Genomic DNA, 27,273 nt, shown 5'->3' on the forward strand with positions numbered 1-27,273 from the left:
TAATATGAATTTAAACAAAATATTAAAATTTTGAAAAAAAATTTAATATGTTTTAAAAACAATGAATGTTAAAATCATAAAAATAAATGTTTTGTTGTAACAATCACCCTGGTTGAACAAATATGAATTGTTTTATGTTAATATTTCTTTTGGGGAATTTTCTAAATTTTTTAAGGACGCAATTTGCTAATTTTTTTAAAAGCTTTCAAATATTATATTAAACTTGGGTATTTGAGGGATTTTTATCGGCTGGAAATTTTTATTTAAAATTTTATTTAATTTATATTTATAATACAGGGTGATTATTGTTTAACTGTTAAAATTTCTCTACAATTTTCTATTATAATTAAAATATTTTTTTTGCGTTTAAAACGGGTTGTAATCCATTTAAGTTTATTCTGTGGTTTAATGCAAAAATTTATGTTTTTTCCTTTTTTTAACTATTTTAAATTTAACGGTTTCTTTTTAAATTTACTTTAAATGTGTTGTTATTTATTTTCTTTAAAAATGTTTATTTGTTTACTTTATTCAAATATTTACATAGATTTATTACTTATAGACTTTATTTTATTTTTTTAATATTAACAAATTATTTAATAAAATTTTAAATGAAATTTTTAATCTCTTACAAAGGAAAAAAACATAATTAAATTATATTTAATTAAATTTTTTTAATAATGAAATAAAACTGTGTTTGTTTTTGTTTTAATTTTCTTAAAGAAAAATTGGCAGGATTTCCTTTCATTGTTGTTTAAGAGTTTTATTTTTTTGTTGTAAATAAATGACCACAAAGGTTTTAATAAGTTGAGTTGATTGTTGTTATAGTTGTGCCTGTTTAGGTTGAAAAGGCTATGTGTATGTGTTCTAGATTGTTGGTGTTAGTTTAATGATTTCTTAGGTAAAAGCAAGAGACAGTTTCCGGTTGCTTAGTGATGTTTAAGTGATCTCGTTTCTTCTCTCTAGTTCTTTTTTTTTTTAACTGTAACTGCTGTTGTTTTTGTTGTTGTTGATGACAAGTGTTTTCTTAAGTGTGTAAGTGTATTTGTTGTGTATGACTGTATGTGTTTTCTTATACTTTTTTCTACTTAATGTATTTCCTAAAAACAAAATAAAAAGTTAAAATAAAAGTGAGGTGTTGTGTTTTTTTAATTTTCTTTCTTTTTTAGTTGAATGATTTCAGTATGAATTTTTTTTGTTTTGTTTTTGGTTTCTCTTTAATTTAGTGTTTTTAAATTTGTCTTTTCTAAAAAAATTTTTTACTACATTTTAAAAATGTAAGTCTTTTCATTGTTGCCAAAAAATAGTTGTTTTACTAGAATATTTCAAAATAGGCTTTAGTTTTCTTTTTTTTGGTACTTTTTTTGAAATGAGAGTTTTTGTTTTAAACAAATTTACTTTAAACACACTCAGTGCCCACTTCCTTTAAAGGTTCTTTGGACTGAAAATAGAGATAAAGAAGAAAAAAACAAAAAAATTAGTTACAATTTCGTAGTTACATAAGAATATATTAAAAAATATTAAATAAAATGAAATTAAACACTATTAAAAACAAATAAATCAAAAATTAATACTAAATTTAAATAAATTTATTAAAAACTTTAACATAAGAAAATATTAATAACTTTCTACTAAAAAAAAAAAAATATTGACTTTTTCATATTGTCCATTAATATTTTCAACATCTATAAATAATTACCGAACATATAGAAATTGTTTTTTTAAGTTCTCAAATAAATATTAATCATACGTCTAGTAGAACAGATAGTTTTATTTTAGTATACACTCAAAATGAGTTTTTAATTAATTTCTAATTCTGTTCTAGTTCAGTTCTAGTTCAGTTCTAGTTCAGTTCTAGTTCAGTTCTAGTTAAGTTCTAGTTCAGTTCTAGTTCAGTTCTAGTTCAGTTCTAGTTCAGTTCTAGTTCAGTTCTAGTTCAGTTCTAGTTAAGTTCTAGTTCAGTTCTAGTTCAGTTCTAGTTCAGTTCTAGTTCAGTTCTAGTTCAGTTCTAGTTCAGTTCTAGTTCAGTTCTAGTTCAGTTCTAGTTCAGTTCTAGTTCAGTTCTAGTTCAGTTCTAGTTCAGTTCTAGTTCAGTTCTAGTTCAAACTCCGAGTTTATACTGCAAACTAGTATTAATCATACGACTCGTAGGACAAAAATTTTTCAAATTCATATATGTTTACAAATATCGTAATTATGGGTTAGATTGACATATAAAAGTTAAGATAACAAGTTATATTTAAGTAATAAAATTGGTTGGGCGGAAAACAATATACTTGCTTTTTCTTTTAATATCAATATGTGTTTTAAGCAAATATAACGTGTCTATACTATGCTATCCTAACAGCTTATAAAGTTTTAATAAAATTCTTTATAAACATATTGCTGTCTTATTTTTGACACTTTATGATTGATGAACTCAATACAAAATATATTAATTTAGCAGATAAGGCGATCTAGCAGAAAAAAAGTTAAATTTTTTTACGCTGCTAAAAAAACCTGTTAAACTAACAAACCTATATAATATCAATCATTATAAAACCCGTTATTGAAATTAAACAAAGCAACAAATAACATTTTTGTTTTATGGCCTTTTGAAAAAAAATGTTTCAAGAAAAGTGGAAAAAACCATAAAAAGGGATATTTTATATCAATAAATGATTGATACCTTTGAAAAATAATGAAGGTTTCGGTGAGACACGTTATAAAGAAAAGGGTTGTAGAATATAAATATTTATTATATATTTTTTCTATTATGATAAACTAAAGCATATTTGTGGGCTGCGAAAATGCTTATTTTGAAACACTTGAAATAAAAATATTTAGTTTTTTTAGGTTCAATTTATGAAAATTGTTTTTGAATTAGGTGAAATCTTTCTGAACAAGAAAATGTTAAATTTGTGTTGAATTGAGATGAATGTGTGCATTTGTTAAATATATAAAATGCGTGCAACACGTATCTTTAATTTGCAATTTAAATTTCTAAAGTCTGTTTACAATTAGAACAGTTTTGAGTAATTCTTTCTAAACTAACCTTCAAATGCATATCAATCATACGTCTAGTAGGACACAAGTATTAAATAGGAAAGGATTTTAAAACTTTAAACATTAAAACTATTTTAAAAATTGATTTTATTTTATGTTTTTAAAAACCATTGAAATTAAACGCTTTTGTTAGTATTCGAAAAATATTATTGCTAAAATCTCTTTGAAAAAGTACTTAAATATGTTTTGAGTGTTTTCATTTAAACATTTTCAGTTTAATAAATACAATATTTAATTAAATTTTAATGGAAAGTATTGTTTTAAAAAATGCACACATTTAACATGAGCATTGTCTAAAGCTTTTATATATTTTATTACATACATATTTATTTCCCAGTGAAATATTTTTTTAAATATGGAAAGACAAAATTTTTATAAATTTTGTTTAAAAGGGGACAAAAACAACAAGGTTTTCTAGAAATTGTTTAAAATATATTATAACTCTTGCTTTTAGCTTTTAAAAGATGTTTAAATTATAAAAATCTATTTACAATTAGCTTAGTTGTACTTAAAATAAAGTTTGTTGTCATACTAGACGTATGATTAATATTAATTTTGTAATTATGTGAGAAAAATGTTTAAAACTTGTACATTTTTAGAAACATTGAAAAAGTTCTTTAGGAAGATGAAAGCAAAGACTTTTAAGTAATTATTTTACAACTAAATTCAATACCAATATTAAGCATGTGTTTATATGTTCCCATAAAAAATATAAAAATTTTCTAATTTCTCTTTAAATAATGTTACTTTTAATAGAAACAAACTTTCGAAATTAACTTAAATTTCATATTGTTGTATAAATTTTGAAGTGTGAGACCTCCTGTTAAGTAATGTTTGAAATTGATTGCACATTTCTTTTTGTTTGCTAATTGTTATGGAGTAGTAATCATTTCCCTCTCATTTATGGTTATTGCAGTATTTATGTGTTTATTTGTGTGGTTAAATAAATATTTAATTTAAAACTACCGAGCCACAAACAACTCTATCTCTCTTCCACTTTCTCTTGCCTACACCCACACTCAAACCCAAATACACTCACACACTTATCTGTTATTTACACAAATAACCACAATTAATTAAATAATTTCAAATACATACATTTATAATAGTAAATGATTTTAATAACATTTTTAAATATTATTGAAATGTTATAATTTGTGTTTAAATTTTCGATTTTTTTCTATATATTTATTTAAATTTAAAATAAATTTTAGTTAAAAATTTTAATAGAAATTTTAAATTATAATCATTTGTAAGAATTTATGGTTTTAAAATTAAAAATAACAAAAGTTTAAAGAATTTTTTATATTATGGTTTAATTTAAAGATTCTTTGAAAATGAAACGCATATGTTGCGGTATTATTATACAGTTTGATATTAAGAAAGTCTAATATCTAGGCTTTCATATTTCATAATAATAAATATTAGTTATAAGCCTAGTATGACAACAAATTTGTACTTTGTTTATGAGTAATCGAAATGTGGAAGGTTGTTAAAACTTTATTGAAGCACTGTATATGTAATTTGATGTCTTGGCTATTACATAACATTAACATTTTTGAAATCTGCTAAAAATTTCCCAAGTTATGGATAATTTTCTATTTTAACCCCTAATTAAATATTAATCATACGTCTAGTATGACATAAAGTTTAAATTGTTTAAAAATCTTAAATTAAAGTAAAAATTTTGCACTTTTTTTAAATTATAAAAACTAACGTTATGATTTCACGAAATAAATAAACTAGAGTTTAAATTATCAAACTCATAGAGTTTTTTTTTTGAAAATTAAAAAAAGATCAATTTTCAAAAAAAAAAAAAAAAATAATCCCAAAATTATAAAAAAATAATTTAGAAGTAAAATTATTTTTAAATATAACAAATTAAGGTTTTTTCTTTCATAAGAAATTAATTTCACACAAATATCTTTATAATTATTAAAGTTATGATTATGATGATTTTAACCTTTAAATATGAAATTTTTGAAAAAATTTTTAAAAGTGAAAAATTTGCCAAAAATAGAAATAATAAAAATTGAAGTTAAATGATACCTTAATACAATAAATAAAGGCTTCTCTTTAATATAAAATTACAATTTTGAAATTCCATAAAAAATTGTCAAAGTTATGAAAAATTTTCTTAACTGATCTCTTAACAATCTCTTCAAGAAATTTTAATAACAAAATTTTAAAAAAAATTTACTAAAATTATAAAATAATATAATAAAAGTTAATATATAATTTTATATATAAAAAAAGAAGTTTTCTTTTATATGGCTTTAAAATTTTAAAATCCTTTAAAAATTATAGAAAATATGGCAAATTTTCTAAACTAAACTTTAAATAAATATTAATCATACGTCTTGTAGGAAAATTTAATACTTTTGCTTTTAAAAGCCACAAATATTAAAAAATTTAAAATATTTAATTGGCAAATTAAAGCTAAAATAGCTAGTCTGCTACACTGCTTTATATAGAAATCTAAACCCCAGCTTATTATTATTAAAAATATGTTAACATTTAAATTAATAGATTTGTAATAACAGAAATTAAAAACTTAATGATAAAAAACAATAATAATAATAATAATCATTAAAAAATTAGAACAAACTTAAATAAGTAAAATAAAAAAACATAAAGTATAAATTAAATATAATAAAATATTAATAATTAAATATATTTATTGTTTTTTTGTCTCAAATAAATATGTTTATTTAAATGAATTTATTTAGACATTTTTATTTATGAACTTACCACTGAACAATTTGAATCTATAATCCTTTATACTTTGTGTTAATTTTATACAATTTATACAATTTATACAATATTTTTGTTGTTGTTCAATAATGAGTTGTTAATCATTTAAATTAACAACAAAAATTGTAACAAAATGTATAAGCAATTAAGGAAGCATTTTTTGTTTGTTTTTTATCATAAAACATTTAAAAAAAAGAGATAAAATACAATTAATATTAGCAATTCATAAAAATAATTAATGCATTCATACTGTTTTTATCATTCAATTAAAATTATTCATTAAAGTAAATAAATTATAAATAATAATTTTTTTTAAATTGTTTTTAAAATACCTGCCTTTTTAAAAATAAATATAAATTAAATATAAATATTTGTCTTGAAATTTAAAATGGTATTTTCTTGTTTATCTCTTAAGGAACCTTAAATTTATAGACTTATTTACCAATTGTTGTTTTTTATATATATATATTTAATACTAAACTTAATATCTCTAATGATCTTAAAAATATTAAAAAAATTTACTACGTATTTGTTGTTTTAAGTGAATGATGGTGAGCGAATGTGTTTTATTTTTTTTTTAATTAAATTTTAGTAATAAGAATTTTGTTTACATTTTAGCAAATACAAAGAAGAAGCAAATATTTTAAGTTGTTAACAAATTAAATTTTTAAAAAACTTTTTTTAACATTTTAATTTTTTTAAATATGTAAATAACTATTACAGCTCTAAATTGTCTTTATATCTTTAAAATTATATGTTTTCTATTATCTACCTTTAAAAGTTTTAAAATTTGTTTTGCAGAAATAATGATTAATTTTCTAACTGAAACTATAAATTAATATTAATCATACGCTAAGTATGACTAGAATTTAAAATTTAAAAAAAGTACTAAATTAAGTCAAAAAGTTGTAAGTTACTTTTGATATTAAGAAATATTATAAATTTTGGTGATTGTAAGGAATAAAGCAAATTTTGAAAATTTCATTAATAGTGCCCACAAAATTTTGGAAAATTTTAATAATTTTATAAATTTTGCCAAATTTTATAAAGTACCAAACACATATAATAATTCAAATCATTTTTTAAAATTTATATTATTTATCTTTAAATTTTATAATAATTTTAAAATTTTCTTAGCAATTTTTATATATTAATTTATGAAAAAAATTTTGTTAAAGTTAAAAATTTTGCAAAAATAGAAGTGATGGCCAGAGAAGTTCAAATATGTTTTAAGCTTTAGAATGAACGCTTTTCTTGATTATAATGTTAAAATCTCTTAAATCTCTGTACAAATGCCAAAGTTATGCACAATTTTTTTAAACATTAACTTCAAAACTTTCTTAACAAATTAAAAAAAAATTAAATATTTTGCAAAAATGTGAATGATTGCAAGAGAAGTTTAAATATGTGTAAAGCTTTAGAATAAACAATTTTCTTGCTTAAAACGTTAAAATCTCTTACAAATACCAAAATTATGCAAAATTTTTTAAAAATTTTACTTCGAAATTTTCTTAAAAAATTAAAAATTTTAGAAAAATAAAAATTATTTAATAATTAAATATTTTTTCAAAATCCTTAAACAATTTCAGAAGTTAAAAAAATGTTAAATTTTTTCTGGAAATTTGAGAAAATTACTAAAGAACTACAGGTATAAAGAAGATCTTAAGCTTTACTGTAATATATAAAAGCATTTTCATTTATAGGCTTTTAAAATTTTTAAAATCTATGAACAATTGTTAAAGTTATGGCAAATTTTCTTAATTAACCTTTTAATTAATAATAATCATACGTCTAGTATGACCAAATTGTTAAATATAAAATAATGTTAAAGAACTTGAGATTTGCTGTAATATATAAAAGGCTTTTCTTTGAAATGCTTTCAAAATTTTCAAAATCTAAAGAGAATTGCTGAAATAATGACTAATTTTCTTTATACATTTCATAATTTATATTAATCATACGTCTAGTATGACCAAATTATATATATATAATTAATAAAAAAAAAAATGCCAAACTAAAGCGGAAAGTTAAAGTTTTCTTTGTGCTTATGATAAACAATAAAAAACTATTTAAATAGAAAACTAAACAGGATGAGTAATTAAGAACATTTTTTTTTGAATTAAAAAAATTTAATTTATTTTAAAATTAAAGGAAAATTTTAGGATTTATGGAAATTTCGTTGGCTTTTAAGTTAATTCCGTGTTATATAGTTCAACTTAAAATATTTGTCTTTTTTTTTGAAATATTTGCTTTTTGTGTTTAATGTTTTTAATGTTGTTTTATTTAACACTAATTTTAATTATTTTTTGTTTTGGCTTAAAAAAATTTAATAAATTTTATTTTTTACTTTTAAAAACACTTTAATTTTAATTACAAATTAGAGCAGATAAGAAAATAAATTCAACTAAATATTTCCATTCAAATAATATATAATTTGCTTTACTTTTTTTCTGTTTTCTTATATTCAATACTGCGCAAACAGTCTTCTTTGTGAACAATGCAGCTAAAATAAATATCAAAGGGAAAAGAAAGTACGAAAAAAAACAAGAAAAACACAATAAGGCGATAAAAATTGTGACTGTAGCTTAATGATAAAAAGGATAATTACATACAAAGTTTGGAAAAGGATTTGTTAAAAGGTATTTGCTAAATTTAACTAAGTGAGAGGGGGGAGGGGTCGAGAATGTATTGAGTTAAATTTTTATATATACAAAAATTTCTTAAATGTTTTTTTGTTTTTATTTTATAGATAATAAATTATAACTACTTTGTTTTTTGGGTTTTTTGTTTTGCTTTGGTTGTTATTAAATTTACTATTTATATTTAACTATTTATAGGTTGTTTGTCTTGGTTTTTGTTTTTGGATTTTTTTTTGTAATAAAATTATTAATTGTTCTAGAATTTCATATAATTAAAATCATTTATCAAATGCGGGCTTACCTCTTCATCAACCGTACTGGGATACATGCGCACGGGTAGATTTTTCTCCAAACTAAAATGATCTTCAGTTGTTTTGCGATAAACAGGATTTTCGAAATTCATCGAATTAATAGAGCGCCTGCTGCAGTAGCGATAACCGCTATAAAGAAGCTAAAATCGTAAAAAAAACAGATAAATGTTAATTTCTTTATTTTTTATATATGTTTTTGTTTTCTTTTATATTTCTCTCCACTTACCACTCCCAATACTAGTGAGGTGCCCAGTAAGCTACCTATCACTATTAAAGCAATATAACCCGAATCTGGTTGTGTTGTTGTTGTTATAGGACTGCCATCATTATTATGAGTGCCATTTCCGGTGGGATGTTTATTAACTATATTTTAAAAAAAAATTTATATATTTTAATATTTATTTCATATTTTACTACAACTTTTTTTTTCATTAGCTAACCACCACCGGTATTAAATGTTAAAAAAAATTAAATAAAAAATCATAAAAAACAAACTAATTAATATTATTAATATTTAACAATAACAGAAAAAAACCAACACCATTTTCTTTTTTAATAAAATGTTTCTGTAAACAAAAACTACAAAATGTAAAAAATATGAATAACAAACAAATTAAAATTAAAATACACATTTTATGAAATAGCTTAAAGGGAAAAAAATGACAAATGTTAAAAAAATACATTTATTTATTTAGAAAACTAGTGTCTGTTTCATAATAACTTATCAAAGGTTTATAAAACAAATTTTCATATAAATTTTGTTCTATAAACCTTTGATAAATTGTTTTGAATAAGGCAGTTAAGTATGTATTTGTATTATGTATTCTATACAATTTATTTCAGTTTATTTTTCGTACTTAAAAATACAACAATTTTTAACAAATTAAAATTTTCCAAGAAAAAAGTTTAAATAATTTTAAATAAATAATATTAAGTCTTCTCTCTTCATATTTTAAAAGTTTGTTATTAGTTTTTGCTGTTATGCTTGATTTTCTTACCAAAACTCTTTAAACAATATTTTATAAAAAGTTTAAAAATTTATTAAAAATATAAATAAAAACGATACAAGTTTTAATATTCTAACATAAATAGACTAAAGTCTTCTCTTTCATACAAGATTTAAATTTTCAAAATCTGTTAACAATTACGGGAGTTGTTCAAATTTTTTTAACATAACCTATTAATTAATATTAATCATACGTCCAGTATGACAAAAATTTAAATTAATATAAAATTAATAATCATTAAAGGTTTTCATTTTCTTTTATTAAAAAGTATAACAATATAGTGTAAAAACATTAAAGAAAATCAGCAAAAACTAAAAATATGTTTAAATACTTCATAAAGTTGAAAATTTTTTTTTATAATTTTGTAAAATTTTAAACAAAATTCAAAAATAACATAAAATAAAAAATCAAAGTTAAACAAAAGAAAAAAATTCAAATATATAAAATAAACTTTTCTTTAACTTTTAAAATATGTTTATTAAAAACATTTTTTTAATAATATTCTAAACTTAACACCTTTTTATGAAAATTTTCCAAAAAAAATTTAAATGTTAAAAAACTGACAAAAATACAAAAAAAAAGGTTAAGTTATCTCTTAGTATAGAAACAAGAGACTTCTCTTTCCTATGCTATTAAAATTTTCCAAATCCGTAGATAATTGTCAAAGTTATGGTAAATTTTCTAAATTAATATTAATCATACGTCTAGTATAACAAAAATTTAAAATTTTCAAAACAAAAAAAATCTTGAAAAGTTAAATTTTTTTACATTGAAAATAAACATAATATCCTGCAATAAAATTAAAAAAATATAAAAAACTTGATTTCCTAATTCCTTAAAAACATCAACAAATAATTTTATTTAATTAAGTCTGTCATTCAAACAATTTTACGAAACGGAAATGTAAAACAAAACCTTGACAAAAAGAAAACAATTTTAAATGTTAATTCATTTTAATGATAAATAAAATTACAACTTGTAGTTAAACTGAAATCTAAACAGTAACAAAATAAAATGTTTTATAAATTTATATTGTTACAAATATTTTGTCATTAAAGGATTTCCTCTATTGTCCGCATAATATGTTTACAAAAGCTAAAATTTATTTGTAATTTCTTATTAAAAGAGATGAGCTGAGTGTAGGTTTTAATGTTGAAAACTTAACGTTGTGGAAAAAATTATTGTCACAAACAATGTCATCATAATAATCGTCGTCATCATCATGATGATGATGATGATTACGTTGCTGAAGCCTTGCTGTCTTCGTCATTGTCAACATTATGGTCTTGTTTGAAATATCATTTGTAAATATTTAAAATATTTATGTGTTTGTGAGCGCGAAAGTGAAAGCACTTGTACTTGTTTGTAGGCCGGTTTCCGTTAAGCACAATTTTCTGTTTCCGGTAGCAACTCAACATGTTGTCTTTTTTCATTTATTTTATAATTTAACTACATGCTGCTTATGGATTTTTAACTTAAACAAGAAAAAATTCAAAACTAGACAATAAGTCACATAAATTATACATTTGCAACAGAAGTTCAGAAAGAAGTCTTTTTCATAAATATGAATATTTCGTGGTTTGTTTGCTGTTGGTGTTAAAGAAGCCAGTACATTTTTTTAAAGAGCCTATAGTTGAGACATTTAATATAAACAATGTTATTTAATATTATTATTTTACAAATGCCTAACACGATAATTGTAAGTCTAGTCTATAGTCTAAGCTAGTCTATAGTCTAGCCTAGTCTATAGTTCAGTCTATAGTCTAGTCTTTTTCCTAGTCCATATCCCAGTCTATAGTGTGGTCTGTAGTCTAGTCTATAATCTAGTGTATAGTCTAGTCTACTGTCTAGTCTATTGTCTAGTCTATAGTCTAGTCTATAGTCTAGTCTATAGTCTAGTCTATAGTCTAGTCTATAGTCTAGTCTATAGTCTAGTCTATAGTCTAGTCTATAGTCTAGTCTATAGTCTAGTCTATAGTCTAGTCTATAGTCTAGTCTATAGTCTAGTCTATAGTCTAGTCTATAGTCTAGTCTATAGTCTAGTCTATAGTCTAGTCTATAGTCTAGTCTATAGTTTAGTCTATAGTCTACTCTATAGTTTAGTCTATAGTCTAGCCTAAAGCCTAGTCTATAGTCTAGTCTATAGTCTAGTCTATAGTCTAGTCTGTAGTCTAATCTATAGTCTAGTCTATAGTCTAGTCTATAGTTTAGTCTATAGTCTACTCTATAGTTTAGTCTATAGTCTAGCCTAAAGCCTAGTCTATAGTCTAGTCTATAGGCTAGTGTATAGTCTAGTATATAGTCCAGTCTATAGTCTAGTCTATGATTTAGTTATTAGTCTAGTCTATAGTCTAGTCTATAGTCGAGGGTATAGTATGTTCTATAGTCGAGTTTATAGTCTGGCCTATAGTCTAGTTTATAGTATAATTTATAGTCCAGTCTCTTGTCAATACCCTAGTTCAGTCCACAGTCTAAACTATATTGTCCACTTTATATTCCATTTGGTGAACATTATATCTCTTAATTACATTAATTAAATTCATTTTAAATTGTTTATTAAAATTTTTACCTAAAAGTATGCTTTTCCTCTTTAGATGCCTTTGTGTACATACATTTTATATAAAATTTATGTTTATTTTATTATAGACAACAAAAAAAGGGTTCTTGTTTTTTTTTTGCTCATATTTTCTATTAGTTTAATTAAATAATTTTGTTGTTGTTGTAACTTATACAAATTACATTTTAAAGACCCTCTCATATTTAACACAAAACAGAAGTGAATAAACCCAGCAAAACATTTAAAGGAGAAAATAATGAAAAAAACAAGGTAAAAGGGAATTATGCTGAGAATTAAGACAAAATATAAAAAAGATAGTAACATCCTTAGGGGGAGGGTTCTTGGAAAATAAAACAAAATTGAATTACTTTTATTAAATAGCTAATATTACAACCTAAAGGTATAAATATATCTTATTTAATTTCTTATTATTTACTGGGTTTTAACAATGTTTCCTATTTTTAAAAAGAATTTTGAAAAATATTATATAACAAACCCCCTAAAGTATGTTTTAAATTTATGATTGCTTATGTATACAACTATACTCTGACTTTGACTGGTTTGGTAGTTTTTTTTTTATTTTCATTTTATAGTTAAATGTATAAAACTGAAACATTTTGTTGTAAATAAAATGAAATTAAGTTGTAATATTATTTAATAGACCTAATAGAATGTGTTTTTTTTTGTTGCATCCCTTACCAAAAGATTTGAGATATGAGCAAAAAAAAACATGTTTTCCTAATGGTCAGTTTTGCTTAAAAAGGGTATAAAAACCAGTTAATATTTTGTGAAAAAAAGAGAAAAAAAACTCTCTTAATTAGTAAAGTTAAATATTTTATCTTTAAAACATATTTTAGAAATTAACTCATTTTGCTTTTACTACTGGTTATCTAAACTTTATTTAGTAAAACTTTTAATTCGTGTTGGTTTAAGGTTTTGTATTGGTGTATATTAATGTATGTGTGTGTGTATGTTTATCACTTCCGTTTATGAGCTTTTCATGTTGAGGTTATGTTAACTTCCTTTTTGTTATAAATAATGAGCTGTTTGTTTTTTTTTTGTTGTTGGCTGTTTTACAGCTTTAAATCTAGACATTAAACAGATTTTTAGATTTTATATTTTAAACATTAAATAAATTAAGAAGTTGAGGTTAAACACAAAATTTTAAGTAAATTAATTCAATTATACAAAAGAAGTTAAAATTTTACTAAAACAGAAAAACCATAAATTTTAATGTAAAGAGCTTTAGAGATATTTTATATAGAAAACTATAACATTAATTTTTTACTAACCCCTTGCGCTTAAATTTATATGTGATGATTTTAAAATTGCTTTTAAGATTTAAAATAAATTTTTCATCTATTTCCTTTGAAGCTATAATAAAGTCGGCAAAAAGCAAACATACACAACAGATAATATATCTTATATCCATCTTATATATCCATATATCCATTATATATCCATATATCCATTATATATCCATAATATATTTTATATCCATCTACTTAACTTCCTGTTATTGATTGGTATATTCAAGTTGTTTTTTGAAAAAAAAAATGCATATAAAACAGATAAAAAAACTGGTACATTATATTAAAACGTATAAAAAAATAAAAGAAATAAACTTGTGTCGTTCTCTGTTAGTAAAACGTACATTGGCTTGTATATCATACATACATATATAAACTTTTAATTTATTACCATTTTACAGCCTTAAGGAGATCAACACACTCTTTTAAAAACACACACACATACATACATACACTTTATATTAAATGTTTTTCCTTTGGAGTTAAGAAAACATACACACACACATACATGCAGAAATATACCTACAAACACTATTTTGCCGTGAGGGTTAAAAATTCAACTTAACAGAGGGTAAAACTTCTATATAGAAACTCAGAATAAAAGATAATATGTATAAGAGATTGTTAAATGAAAAAAAAATCCATTTCCTTAAACTTCACAAGAAATCATCGCAAACGCATCTCTTAAGTCGGGGAGTGTAGTACAAATAATGCAAAAAAACTACTATAAAGGACAGTATTTAAAAGAGTTATATCTATGGAAAACTAATTTGAAAAATGTGCCTTGTATAAGAGAGTTCAATACGTTTTTTTATTAAACAGCAAAGTTTCTCTTTTCAAACAAAACTATAAAAAATTTCAAAAAGTGACTTTTTCTATAAGAAATGTTTTTTCGATCCCACAATTTTCTATAAGACTATTTTTCAGAAATTTTCTCTTTTTAAAATTGAAAAGAGAGAAATGCTATTACTTCCCAAGAGAAAAGCTACTTTTTTATAAAAAAAAGTTTTTTCTCTCTTTTCAAAGATATATATATTTTTTCCGATAATTTATGGCACAAAGATACAATTTTCTTAAAAATTCTCTTTTTCTAAAGAAACGAGAGAAATTTTTCTATTTTAAGAAGTTACTTTTTATATAAGAAATACTTTATAAGTAAAAACAATTCTCTCAATTCAATTTTAAAAATAGATAAATTCTAAAAATAGCTTTAGAAATTATTTCTTTTTAAAATTAAAAAAAAGAGAGAAATTTTATTACTTCCTAAAAATAGAGATATTTCAATTAAGAAATTCTTTAATTTTAATATTCTAAAAATTTGATAAAACATTCTTTTATGGATCTGCTGTCAAAGAATGTTAAACATCAACCTTCAAAACATGTTTGTTCTGCAAAAAAGAAGTAAAAACAAACAGACACACGCTCATACAAGCAAATGAAAACCGATCTATTTGTTTGTAAATGAAAAACATGAAATTGTAAATGAAATCCTGCAGTTCGGATTTGTTGTTTCATGTTACTAGTTAATTATCCTTTTTTTTGCTTAAAGAAAATCAACTAACTATTCCAGGACTTATTACTCATTACTTCTATAATAATTGGTTAAAGTTTTTATAACAAATATGACGATTGCTTACCTGCCTATTTACCAAGAGACGTAAAGGTACAATTGTGTCAAATGAATAACATTTTTAAAAATTCATATCAAGCACATAAAGGATACATTGAGCCTCTGTTAAATTGCGAGGAAATGTTAAAGTAAAGGTGCCGACATATCTATCTTTGTGTAAGTGTGTGTATGTGTGTGTTCTTGTTTGTTTGTCTGTACTTAAGTGAAGATGTGTCGGTAATGTTTTTGTGAAAATATGCGTTAAGAAATATTTTGAAAATTAGAATGTTTTTTTTTTACTAAAGATGTGTATGTTGTAATACTTCTCTTTAAATACTTGTCGATATTTGCAAAAGAATGTTAAATTTTCTTTTCAGTATTTAAGTTCAATCAACTGTAATTGTTTAAAGTAAAATTTGTAAATTTAACATTAAATTTAGCCTTAAAATAGGCTTTAGTTTTTGTCTGATGTAAAATATCTTAAACATTTCTAAAAAAAAAACTGTAATCAATTTATTGTTAGGTGCAGTTTTTGTTTTATGTGGCATACTTTTAAGAGGATTTATTGACAAATTTTATTTTATTTCACTTTTTTTCTGTTAGCAGCAAAACAATTACTCTTCTTAAGTCCATAGATTTTGTATATTTTAAAATATTATATATTGGTAGTTTAGAATGTAACACATACATACACACACACACATTCACTCACAGTACATTTAATCCTATTTGATGTATTCTGTTGAAAATTTTATAGCACACTTTTAGGAGGATTTACTGGCATATTGTTGTTTAAGCATTATTTTTTAATAATATCATGTTATTGTTGTATTTAACATCGGGTTGGTAAATGTTTTGTAAATTTCTATAATTTTCTGTCATTTTAACTAAAATTTAGTTGTTTTGATTTTATTTTTTTTATATCACAGATTAAGTATTGATATATTTTTATAATAAAATCTATACAAAACATGTATTATGATATTAAAATTTTTCCCTAGAATTATCAAATAAATGTTTAAAGGTATTTGAATTTAATTTTTTTCTAATATTAAAGATATTTTTGGTAATTTAAAATTATTGAAAATTATATTAATAGCTAGTGTTGAAAACTTTTATATAATTAAGTAATTGTTTGAAATTTAAATTATTTTTTAATTAAATATGTATAACACGTTTTCAGCATTTTAATGTAAAATTACTAAATGTTGCCTACTTTAAGGAACTCGTATCACAATATTTTCTTTAATTTTTCTATAAAACTTTGCCCTAGACAACAGCAAGTTTTTCTATAAAACTTTGTTCTAGACAAGAGCAGGGTTTTCTATAAAACCTTGCTCTCGACTAGAGCAAGTTTTTCTATACGACTTTGCTCAAAACTAGAGCAAGTTTTTCTATACGACTTTTCTCAAAACTAGAGCAGGTTTTTCTGTAAAACTTTGCTCTAGACTAGAGCAAGTTTTTCTATAAAACTTTGCTCTAGACTAGAGCAAGTTTTTCTATAAAACTTTGCTCTAGACTAGAGCAAGTTTTTCTATAAAACTTTGCTCTAGACTAGAGCAAGTTTTTCTATAAAACTTTGCTCTAGACTAGAGCAAGTTTTTCTATAAAACTTTTCTATGGACTACAATAAAATTTTTAGCATAATTTTAGGCTTAATAACACAAGTCTTTGAACCTAAATAGAATTTATCATTTCAAAATTCTGATCAAACAGGTGCGAATAATTGAACATAAATATTTCATCTTAAATCATCTTTTTTTTTTGTAAATTTCAACAAACAAAAAAGATTTAATCACTCAATTAATGTTGTTATTAAAAATTACCTATAAATTTATAATGTATATAATAAAATCAATGAAGTGTTAATAATATGACAAGTATATTTATGTATATAATAAAAAAACACGCACACACAAACTCATATAATGTAGTCTACTTAAAGGCTTTAGCAATATGTTGTTGAAATTAAACAACAACTTAAATAAAATGTTATAAATTCTTTTTAAATAAATTTGTGAACATTTTTGAAAATTAGCTTTAAGTAGTTACTTAAAATAATATCTAAACGAAGTTGATTAAGTTAGTATTAGTTAAATGTGGCGAAAGTAATTAAATTTTAGTTTTAAGGAAAATTAAAGAAATTTTTATATGTTAGTTGTTTATAATAAAAATTCTTTTGTAAAATAAACAATAGACTACAAATAAAACTACATTTACGAGTTTTAAACAAACAACATTAAAAATTTATTTTGTACCACCTATTGTAGTTTAACTTAACCCTTTTAGGGTGATTCCAGACCAATAGTTTTTTTAGTTCATTAAAAACATACTCATTTCTGACAAAAACAAATTGTGTCTCTAACGAAATTTTTATTGTAATTGTAGACCAAATTTAAGTATTTCGAATTGGTTTACTGTTTTCCTTAAAAGGTTAAATATCTTACCCCATGTATACGTATACTTAAGTAGACCGCCAAAAAAGCAACAATTGTATATGAAAAACCACTAAACAAGAGAATACAAAATTTATGTATGAAATTTAGGTTGTGTTTTTTTATTACATTTATGGTCAGTTTGATGTTTTTTTATTTGGAAATAACACTCCTCATACATTCAAAAACCACAGGAAACTTATGAACATTTTCGTTATAAATTTATAAAAAATAACTAGCAAAATATAAATTCAAGTATAATATTTATATGCAATTCTAGTTAATCACAAGCTAAATATACCAGATCTAGATCTGTTCCAGTTCTGTTCTAGTATAGTTCTAGCTCTGTTTTAGTTATGTTCTAGTTCTGTTCTAGTTCTGTTCTAGTTCTGTTCTAGTTCTGTTCTAGTTCTGTTCTAGTTCTGTTCTAGTTCTGTTCTAGTTCTGTTCTAGTTCTGTTCTAGTTCTGTTCTAGTTCTGTTCTAGTTCTGTTCTAGTTCTGTTCTAGTTCTGTTCTAGTTCTGTTCTAGTTCTGTTCTAGTTCTGTTCTAGTTCTGTTCTAGTTCTGTTCTAGTTCTGTTCTAGTTCTGTTCTAGTTCTGTTCTAGTTCTGTTCTAGTTCTGTTCTAGTTCTGTTCTTTTCTGTTCTAGTTCTGTTCTAGTTCTGTTCTAGTTCTGTTCTAGTTCTGTTCTAGTTCTGTTCTAGTTCTGTTCTAGTTCTGTTCTAGTTCTGTTCTAGTTCTGTTCTAGTTCTGTTCTAGTTCTGTTCTAGTTTTGTTCTAGTTCTGTTCTAGTTCTGTTCTAGTTCTGTTCTAGTTCTGTTCCAGTTCTGTTCTAGTTCTGTTCTAGTTCTGTTCTAGTTCTGTTCTAGTTATGTTCTAGTTCTGTTCTAGTTCTATTCCGGTTCTGTTCTAGTCCTGTTTTATTTCTGTTCTAGTTCTGTTTTATTTATGTTCTAGTTCAGTTTTAGATCTCTTTCGTTTTTGTTCTCTTCTAGAATATTTTGTTCTAGATCTGTTCAAATTCTCTTCTAGCTTTTCTCTATTTTGGTCCTAGTTCTGTTGGAAAAATATTTGAAAAAAAAAGAACTGTAAACTATCATTGGATTAATGGTGTTGAATCAACCTAATTGCAAAATATAATGTAAAATACTAAACAAAACTAAAATTACATTAGCTCAAACTGAAGGCAATTAAAGTTTGGCACACTGTTAGTAAAATACTACATAATCAGAGAGAAATTATAAATAGTAAAAACTAATAAATATTTTAAATCAAAATTTCCAAAATATTTTTTACTCAGATGTTATTACTTTTGCATACTTTAGTTGTAGTCTACTTTAAGTTTCGTTATAGCGTGTGATTATTTTAATGACAGAATATTTTTTTATTTTATATGAAGCCATTGCAGTCAAGTGTCAAAATTTATGTGAGTTCGTGTGTGTGTGTGTGTGTTTGTGTGAGTGCTAAATTGCTTACATATTTAAAAGCAAACTTTTTCAATATATAAATATATAACATTCATACTGATACTTTAAAAAAAAAAAATAAATAAATAACAACAACCCAGCATATTATTTGCCATAATACTCAAACAAACACCCCAGCAGTTTTCTCAGAGGTTATGTTATCTCTTTTAGAGTACATTTTTCTCAAATGTCTAAGTTTTGCACTTCATACAGAGACAAAATGCATCGCCACGTTAATGACACTAAGTAAACTAGAGAGTATACACTTTAAAGTCTTTTTAGAAATAAAAATACTGGAATTATTCTAAATAAAAGGAACTGCAGGACTTCAAGTTAAATAAAATAAAGTATAAATGTATTCCCAACAGATCCATCCAAACATGCATTTTTACATACATATTTATGTATCTGAACTGCAACGTACGGTTCTTTTTTTTTATATATTTTTGATACATTTTGCTTATTTTTCTTTTTTTCTGCTATAATTGCTTGGAAAAAATGAGAAAAACTTTTTATAAATAATAGTGCATCAAAATGTTTTTATTATTGTTATTATTATCTGTGTAAATGTAAGTGTATGTGTCATTGTGTGTGTATGTTCGTTTGTAAGTGTGAATTTATATAAGTCTATGTAATTTTGTTTAATGTTTTTTGTATGTTTTTGCTGTAATACAACATATAGTAGATGAAAGATAGAGTGCTGCATCATGTTTCCTTTTTGGGGTTATTTTTCAGGATATTTTTAATGTTTGTAATTTACATTGTTGTATGGCATATGTCAGAAATTTAATCCTTTAAAAACACCTTAATGTAGACTTATAATTTAAAATATAATATGTACTTTCAAAAAGTTTCAAATAATTTTGTTAAATAGCTCATGCAAATAAGCTTGTTGCTTTTTGAAAAAAATTCTGTAGAGAAAATTTTTTATAAAAATTTTTTCCACATGAACTAGAATTAGAACTAGAACAGAACTAGATCTGAACTAGAACTGAACTAGAAATGAACTAGAAATAAACTGAACTAGAACAGAACTAGAATAGAACTAGAACTGAACTAGAACTGAACTAGAACTGAACTAGAACTGAACTAGAACTGAACTAGAACTGAACTAGAACTGAACTAGAACTGAACTAGAAATGAACTAGAACTGAACTAGAACTGAACTAGAACTGAACTAGAACTAAACTAGAACTGAACTAGAACTGAACTAAAACTGAACTAAAACTGAACTAGAACTTAACTAGAACTGAACTAGAAATGAACTAGAACTGAACTAGAACTGAACTACAATTGAGCTACAATTGAGCTAGAACTGAACTACAACTGAACCTGAATTGGACTAGAACTCTATTTTCATAAGGCTTTTGTAGAAATGATACTACTGTAAAGCATGATTTCAGCAAGCCTTAAAGTAGATTGCAAAAAATATTTAATAGTAAGCCTTAAAATATATTTAGAATTTTAATAAAAAAGGAAAACATATTGCATAATAGCTCATTGAATATACAACATTAAGAATTTCTTTCTTTTTAGTAACTGATGAGGATTTGTATCTGAAAAAATAAATTTCTTTATTTTAAATTTCAAGCTTGATTAGTTTTACCTAAACGCCTCATTTAGTTTGTATAAAACATTTTATTATTTATCAATTTTACAAAAACTTTACAACATTTGTTTAAATTCTGTTAAAAAAAACCCTCTTACCTAAAAGTAGATTTTTTTTGCAATTTCAACTTAACACATCAATCATCGTCGCCTTCATCATTTACAACATTATGAATGTATGTATGTTAACAACGTTTTTTTTTTGCTGCTTGATAGTGATGGATATAGCTCAAATAACCTCCCCACCTCCCTATAAAATGTCATCATTATCATCAAATTGTGGATAAAATTATACTCCATACTAAAAAGCAAACATGAGAGGGAAACATTTTCGTTTTACCTATTAGTCTATACATATATACATACACATGTATGTATATAAAAATTGTTTATAGAGATGCATATCGTGGAATAGAATGGAAGTGAAAGTAAATGATGGATTTTTTTCTTGCTCTCTATACATACTGCTAAACTGTTGAATTGATGACATTATTTTTTTTAAGGGTACTTCATCATATAACAAGTTTTTTTTTGCACCTAAAAGTATGCTGCAAAACTGAGTATTAAAGGTAAAGAGAGCGAGAGAAAGATGAAGGGAGTTCTTAGAAATCAATTAACTATGACAACTCAATAACCATATATATAGACCATCATCACATGAGGTTTACGTTAATAGTAGAAAGATAAAATTTATTTAATTTTTAATTGAAAATCGATTGACTATTTTTTTGCCTCACATTTTGCTATGAAGCAAACGTTTAGTTTAAATATTTTTCAGAACTGTTAAAAAAAATTATAAATATTTTTTAAACATTAAATTTTAAACTTTTTGTAATGTTTTTTTTTTTACTTTAAATAAAATTTTAGTTTTGTTTGTGTGTTTTTTGGCGTTTAAATTCAATTACACTTTGTGGTTGTTATACGTTATAAATTTTAATGTAATTGTGTTATATACATCTCGGCGTTCGTTTTTTCTGCAACATACTTTTTTTGTTGTACATTTTTAACTTTTATTCTTAAATTCAATTTGTTGTTGAGGACATATTTCAAAATTGTTTTTTTTGCACTAACAGTGAGAAACAAAATAAAATCACAAAAAAAAATTAAAACCTTAAAGAAAAATTACAAAAATATAATTTATATTTCAAAGTTAAAATCTTTTGGTAATCTTAATAAAAACAAAATTTCGAAATTTGTTTAAAAGTTAAAAGAAACCACTTCCATTATTTCTCTTCTTATACACTGCTGTTAGCCATATACATATCTCTTACTTGCTCCATTAGTATGTGTCCAAGTATACTCTGCTGTCAACGGAAACGGAAGGAAATAGTTAAATTAAGCTTGAATTCTGCTTTTTTCTTTTTATACTTTCACATTTTACGATGTGCATGTTTAATTTTTTATATTTTTTAAAATAAAATTTAATTTGTATGACTTCAAACTGATGCACGATTTTTTGATGGTTTCATTGCTGCACTAGCAGCAACATGATGATAATTTTAATTATATATACAAAACTGTTGTTGCAATATAAAACGATTAACAAAAGAATAAAATGTTCAAAATGTTTAAAGTAATTTTAACTTTAAACCTTACAAAGAGGAAAAAGTTATTCAAGGAAATAGTTGCGCAGTTAAGTTTTCTGGAAAAACTTGCTATAAATTAAAGCAAAGTTTAAAAACACTTGTTCTGTTTCTATAAATACTAACTCTAGTCTAGAGCAAAGTTTTCTATAAAAACTTGATCTAGTTTAGAACAAAGTTTTCTATAAAAACTTGCTGTAATTTAGAACAAAGTTTTCTATAAAAACTTTCTCTAGTCTAGAGCAAAGTTTTCTAGTCTAGAGCAAAATTTTTGATAAAAACTTGCTCTAGTCTAAAGCAAAATTTTCTATCAAAACTTACTCTAGTCTAGAGCAAAGTTTTATATAAAAACTTGCTCTAGTCTAGAGCAAAGTTTTATATAAAAACTTGCTCTAGTCTAGAGCAAAGTTTTATATAAAAACTTGCTCTAGTCCAGAGCAAAGTTTTATATAAAAACTTGCAAAATTTTATAGAAAAACTTGAACTTTGCTCTAGTTTAAAACAAATTTGTATAGAAAATGTTTCTCTAAAATATCATATAATTTATGATTGTAATAGTAATAATTTTATAAAAACTACAATTGTATATGTAACTGTAAATCTTTTGCTACTTGTTCAATGATTTTTAAATCTTTATATGAATTTTTCAACAATTTTTCCATATCATTTTATATATTTTCATAATAAATCATTTTCATACAAACACATAAACACTGTGCAAATTACAAAAAAAATATATATATTAAAGATAAAAAGGATGTTATAAACAATTCATCACCACTAAAGGGAAGGAATGTATTAAAGACACCTGAATTACAGCACAACAAAACACCATCTCTAACTAGAGATGGTAGTGATGATGATGATGACAATGATGAAGAGCAACAGCAACAGGAGCAATCAATTACAGCATCATTTTATGATAGTTATGCTGCAAAATATCTCTATGCAGTCTGTCTAGAATTACAATTCCACAATAATGATGACCAGAGAGCCGCAGAGACGAATTATAAACATAATACTGATGATAGTGGTGCTGGTGATGAAACTGAAGATTATGAACGTAAAGTGAAGCAAAGAATGAAACGTAATATTTTACCAAAGGAACAGGAAGGCAAACGACGACGAGACAATAAAACTAAACAAAAACCAATAATGGAAATGAAAACCATGAATGCAAATGACAAAAATGATGAAAACAATAATGAAATAAATAATGAATTACCAGTGATTAAAGACAAAAACAAAAACAAAAACAACAGCAATAGCACTGATACCTATAACGAAGCTTTAGAAAGCAATGATTTTGATACAATTACAATCAATGATAAATTATCGATATTAATAAAATCCATAAATTATACTGAAACTGATAATGATAAAATAACAAAATATGAAATAATTAATAATACAATAGATTCATCTTTTCCAAATAAAACTACCACAGAAAGTGTCTTCATCGATGAGCAAAGTTTTAAAACAATTGAAGAAAATTATAAAGAAATTATAGAAACTTTAGTTTCTACAGAAATTCCTAATAGTTACCCACAACAACAGGATAATGAGTTTGTTATTAAACAGGATTATGATACAAACATCTATTTAGATGAAACATTCTATGACAGTGATTATTATGTAGAAGGAGGTGCCATGGATAGACCACAAGAAACTGAAACGGAAATAATTATTCAATTAATAAATTCATCACCTAAACCTATAACAACCACCCCTGGAAATCTTTTAGAATCTACAACAAATATTTCTCTTTCACTAACTGCATTCAACGATGATAGTTTACAATCCTTTAAAACTCTTTTGTCACTCTATTCATCAACAAACGTATCATTATCCACATTATTATCATCATCATCCTCAACATCAGCAGGTCAACACACATTCTATACTAATTATGATGTACCTGTGGGTTATTTACGTTGGTTGTGTAAACGTTTGACCAAAACCAACACTAATGGCCCACCATCACAAGGTTCATCTGATGATAAAAAGAAAACGGTCAATGAAATTGAATTGAATACATTCACAGGTATAAATCAGAACGTTTCCATTATTCACATGTAAACCCTATTCAATCTTGATGAAGTCTTATTGTGTTTAAGAATTTTAGTTCGAACTTGTTTGGAGTGTTGTTTTGTTGTAGCTAATAGTATATATTTTTGTGTAATTGTGATGTTTTTAATAAATAGTTATTCCACTTAAAACTTTATATAGCTGTTTCCTAGAAAAAATTATTTTTATAGAAAACTTTACTCCAAGTATTTATAGAAAACTTTGCTCTAGATTAGATAAAGTTTTTATGGAAAACTTTGCTCTAAACATGAGCAAGTTTTTATAGAAAATTTTGCTCCAAACTAGAGCAAGCTTTTGTAGAAAACTTTGCTCTAGACTAGAGCAAGTTCTTATAGAAAACTTTTGCTCTAGACTAGAGCAAGTTTAGAGCAGTTTTTATAGAAAAATTTGCTCTAAACATGAGCAAGTTTTATAGAAAACTTTTGCTCTAGACTAGAGCAAGTTCTTACAGAAAACTTTTTCTCTAAACTAGAGCAAGTTTTTATAAAAAACTTTTACTCTAGACTAGAGCAAGTTTTTATAGAAAACTTTTGCTCTAGACTAGAGCAAGTTTTTCTCTATAACTTTTCTGTAGACTATTACAAACTTTTGCAAAAAGCTTTGTTCTATACAAGAGCAAGTTTTTTATAAGACTTTAGACTACAGGTTGTAAAGAAATTTTAGACAAATGTTTTATAGAAAATTTTGTTTAAATCTAATGAAAAGTTGTATAGAAAAACAATGATTTATTTGACATTGTTTGAATATAAAATTAGCCGTTTTCCATAATATTTATTTAAGCTAATAAATCCTCTAAAATATTTTTGCAAAAATATTGCAATTTATTTCATTTTTCCGATTATTTTTCTGAAGGCATTAGAATAGAACTAAGCAATCCCAAAGCGCTTGTAGATATCGACAAAACACATTAAATTTATTTATAGTTTATGTAACTTTTATTAAACAAAATTCCCAAAGTTAAATGCACAATATGTGCAAAGAAACCTCGAAATGAAAAATGTCACATACAGATATTTTTTAAAGAATAAAATTTTTTTGGAGATATTTTGTAACTATTTATTTAAGAAAAAAAAACGTAATTGAAAAAGTACCAAAGTTGTTAAATCTAAATAACATTTTTTTACAAATGTGTGTGTGTACGTTTGTGTGAATGGGTTTGAAAGCTTGCGTTATTTGTTAAACTTTTTTTTTGATAACTTTAAGGGTTTTGTTTATTTTGCTGAGTTTCTTTAGTTTGTTTTTATTTTGATTTTTTTTATTTCTTCCGTTGTGGTTTTAAAATGTCTTCGTTTAGGTCTTAAGCGTTTGACTTAAGGATATTTTATATTGGGGATCCTGATGTTTTAAACATGACTTGTGTTGGTTTGTCGCTTAAGCGCCTACATATATGCTTTATATTTTCATTTTACTTATATGTGCTGTTTTGGCAATAAAATATACATTAATTTTACATTTGTTCACCATCAACTTTATAAAGTGTTTGTTTCTTTTTTTATTGTATATTCTTCTCTCAGTTTCTCATTTGTGTGCTTTTGGCTTTGACACTTTCTATGTGTTTGCACAATGTGAAATGAAAACGGAAGCTAAATGGTTTTTTATGCCACAACTTTTATAAAGGCAAAGTTTTCAGTTTTTATGTTTATTTATTTTTTTACCATGACGCGCGAAAAGAGTTAAGTGTTGGTATTTATGTTCAAGTGTATACATTGAATTGAATTTTCTATTTATTTATATATTTTTAACTGTTGTTGCTGCTATTTTGCCCCCCCCCCCTCGCCTTTCTCCTCATCACTTCCTGTCTTTTTACTGTTGTTTATTTAAAGTGTAGTTATACTGCTCTTAGCCTTAAAGTATACTACAGATTTTTATTTGTACATTTTTTTATATACACAATTCTCAAGTAGAATCTCCTTTTTTTATTTATACTCATCTACATTTTTATTTATATTTTCGTTTATATGCATAAATATGTATGTATGTGTTTATTTATTTTTTTCTATATTTTTACCCTTAAAAACTGTATTTGTTATATTTTGTTATTAGTTATCGATATGGTTTCATGGTTTGTTTTGTTATTTATGTTAAAGTAAATTTATTGTGACATTTTGGTGGTCGAATAAATATGTGATTGAAAGAGTTTTTCATTTCAATGCATATATTGCTGTTTATAAAAAATATATTACCATTATTTTTCGTATTTCATAAATAATAATCATAAAAACTTATAGAAGCCAATTTATATGCGCTTTTTTAGCACAAAATAAAAAATATTACGCATTTGTTTTTATAAGGTTTGATTTAAATTTTCTGCGAAAAAAAATATTGTTGGTTTTGTATAATGAATTTAAATGACTATTATTAGTTTTTTACAATTAAGTATTATTAATAAAAATTTTTACACTAAAATGAATTATTGATAAAGCTTTAATATTAAAGAACTAACATAGTAATAATATATCACTAGATCGGAGGGTATAGCCAAGTTATTTTAAAAATTTGCTCTTGACTAGAGCAAGTTTTTATAGAAAACTTTGCTCTAGACTAGAGCAAGTTTTTATAGAAAGCTTTGCTCTAGACTAGAGCAAGTTTTTATAGAAAACTTTGCTCTAGGCTAGAGCAAGTTTTTATAGAAAACTTTGCTCTAGACCAGAGCAAGTTTTTATAGAAAACTTTGCTCTAGACTAGAGCAAGTTTTTATATAAAACTTTGCTCTAGACTAGAGCAAGTTTTTATATAAAACTTTGCTCTAGACTAGAGCAAGTTTTTATATAAAACTTTGCTCTAGACTAGAGCAAGTTTTTATATAAAACTTTGCTCTAGACTAGAGCAAGTTTTTATATAAAACTTTGCTCTAGACTAGAGC

At 24.1% G+C, this 27,273-nt stretch overlaps 1 protein-coding gene across 6 annotated transcripts in view; it reads right to left on the reverse strand.

Annotated features, from left to right (window-relative positions):
- Positions 1-693: 693 nt before the first annotated feature.
- The window catches only part of LOC111682293 (very low-density lipoprotein receptor-like), a 48,069-nt gene continuing 21,489 nt past the window's right edge, over positions 694-27,273 (reverse strand). For 3 of the 6 annotated variants that reach the window (XM_023444204.2, XM_046948688.1, XM_023444203.2), the window contains 3 exons: positions 8,973-9,109; positions 8,737-8,886; positions 694-1,438 (listed from right to left, as the gene is read on the reverse strand). In XM_023444204.2, the coding sequence (XP_023299972.1) occupies positions 1,397-1,438; positions 8,737-8,886; positions 8,973-9,109 (329 nt within the window). In that variant the 3' untranslated portion in view covers positions 694-1,396. Of the gene's footprint in view, positions 1,439-8,172; positions 8,300-8,736; positions 8,887-8,972; positions 9,110-27,273 lie in introns of those variants that run through there. The other 3 variants (XM_046948686.1, XM_046948689.1, XM_046948687.1) reach the window with 3 other exon arrangements.

The sequence above is a fragment of the Lucilia cuprina genome, chromosome 4 (genome assembly GCF_022045245.1).
Source record: "Lucilia cuprina isolate Lc7/37 chromosome 4, ASM2204524v1, whole genome shotgun sequence".
Classification (NCBI taxonomy): Eukaryota; Metazoa; Arthropoda; class Insecta; order Diptera; family Calliphoridae; genus Lucilia; species Lucilia cuprina.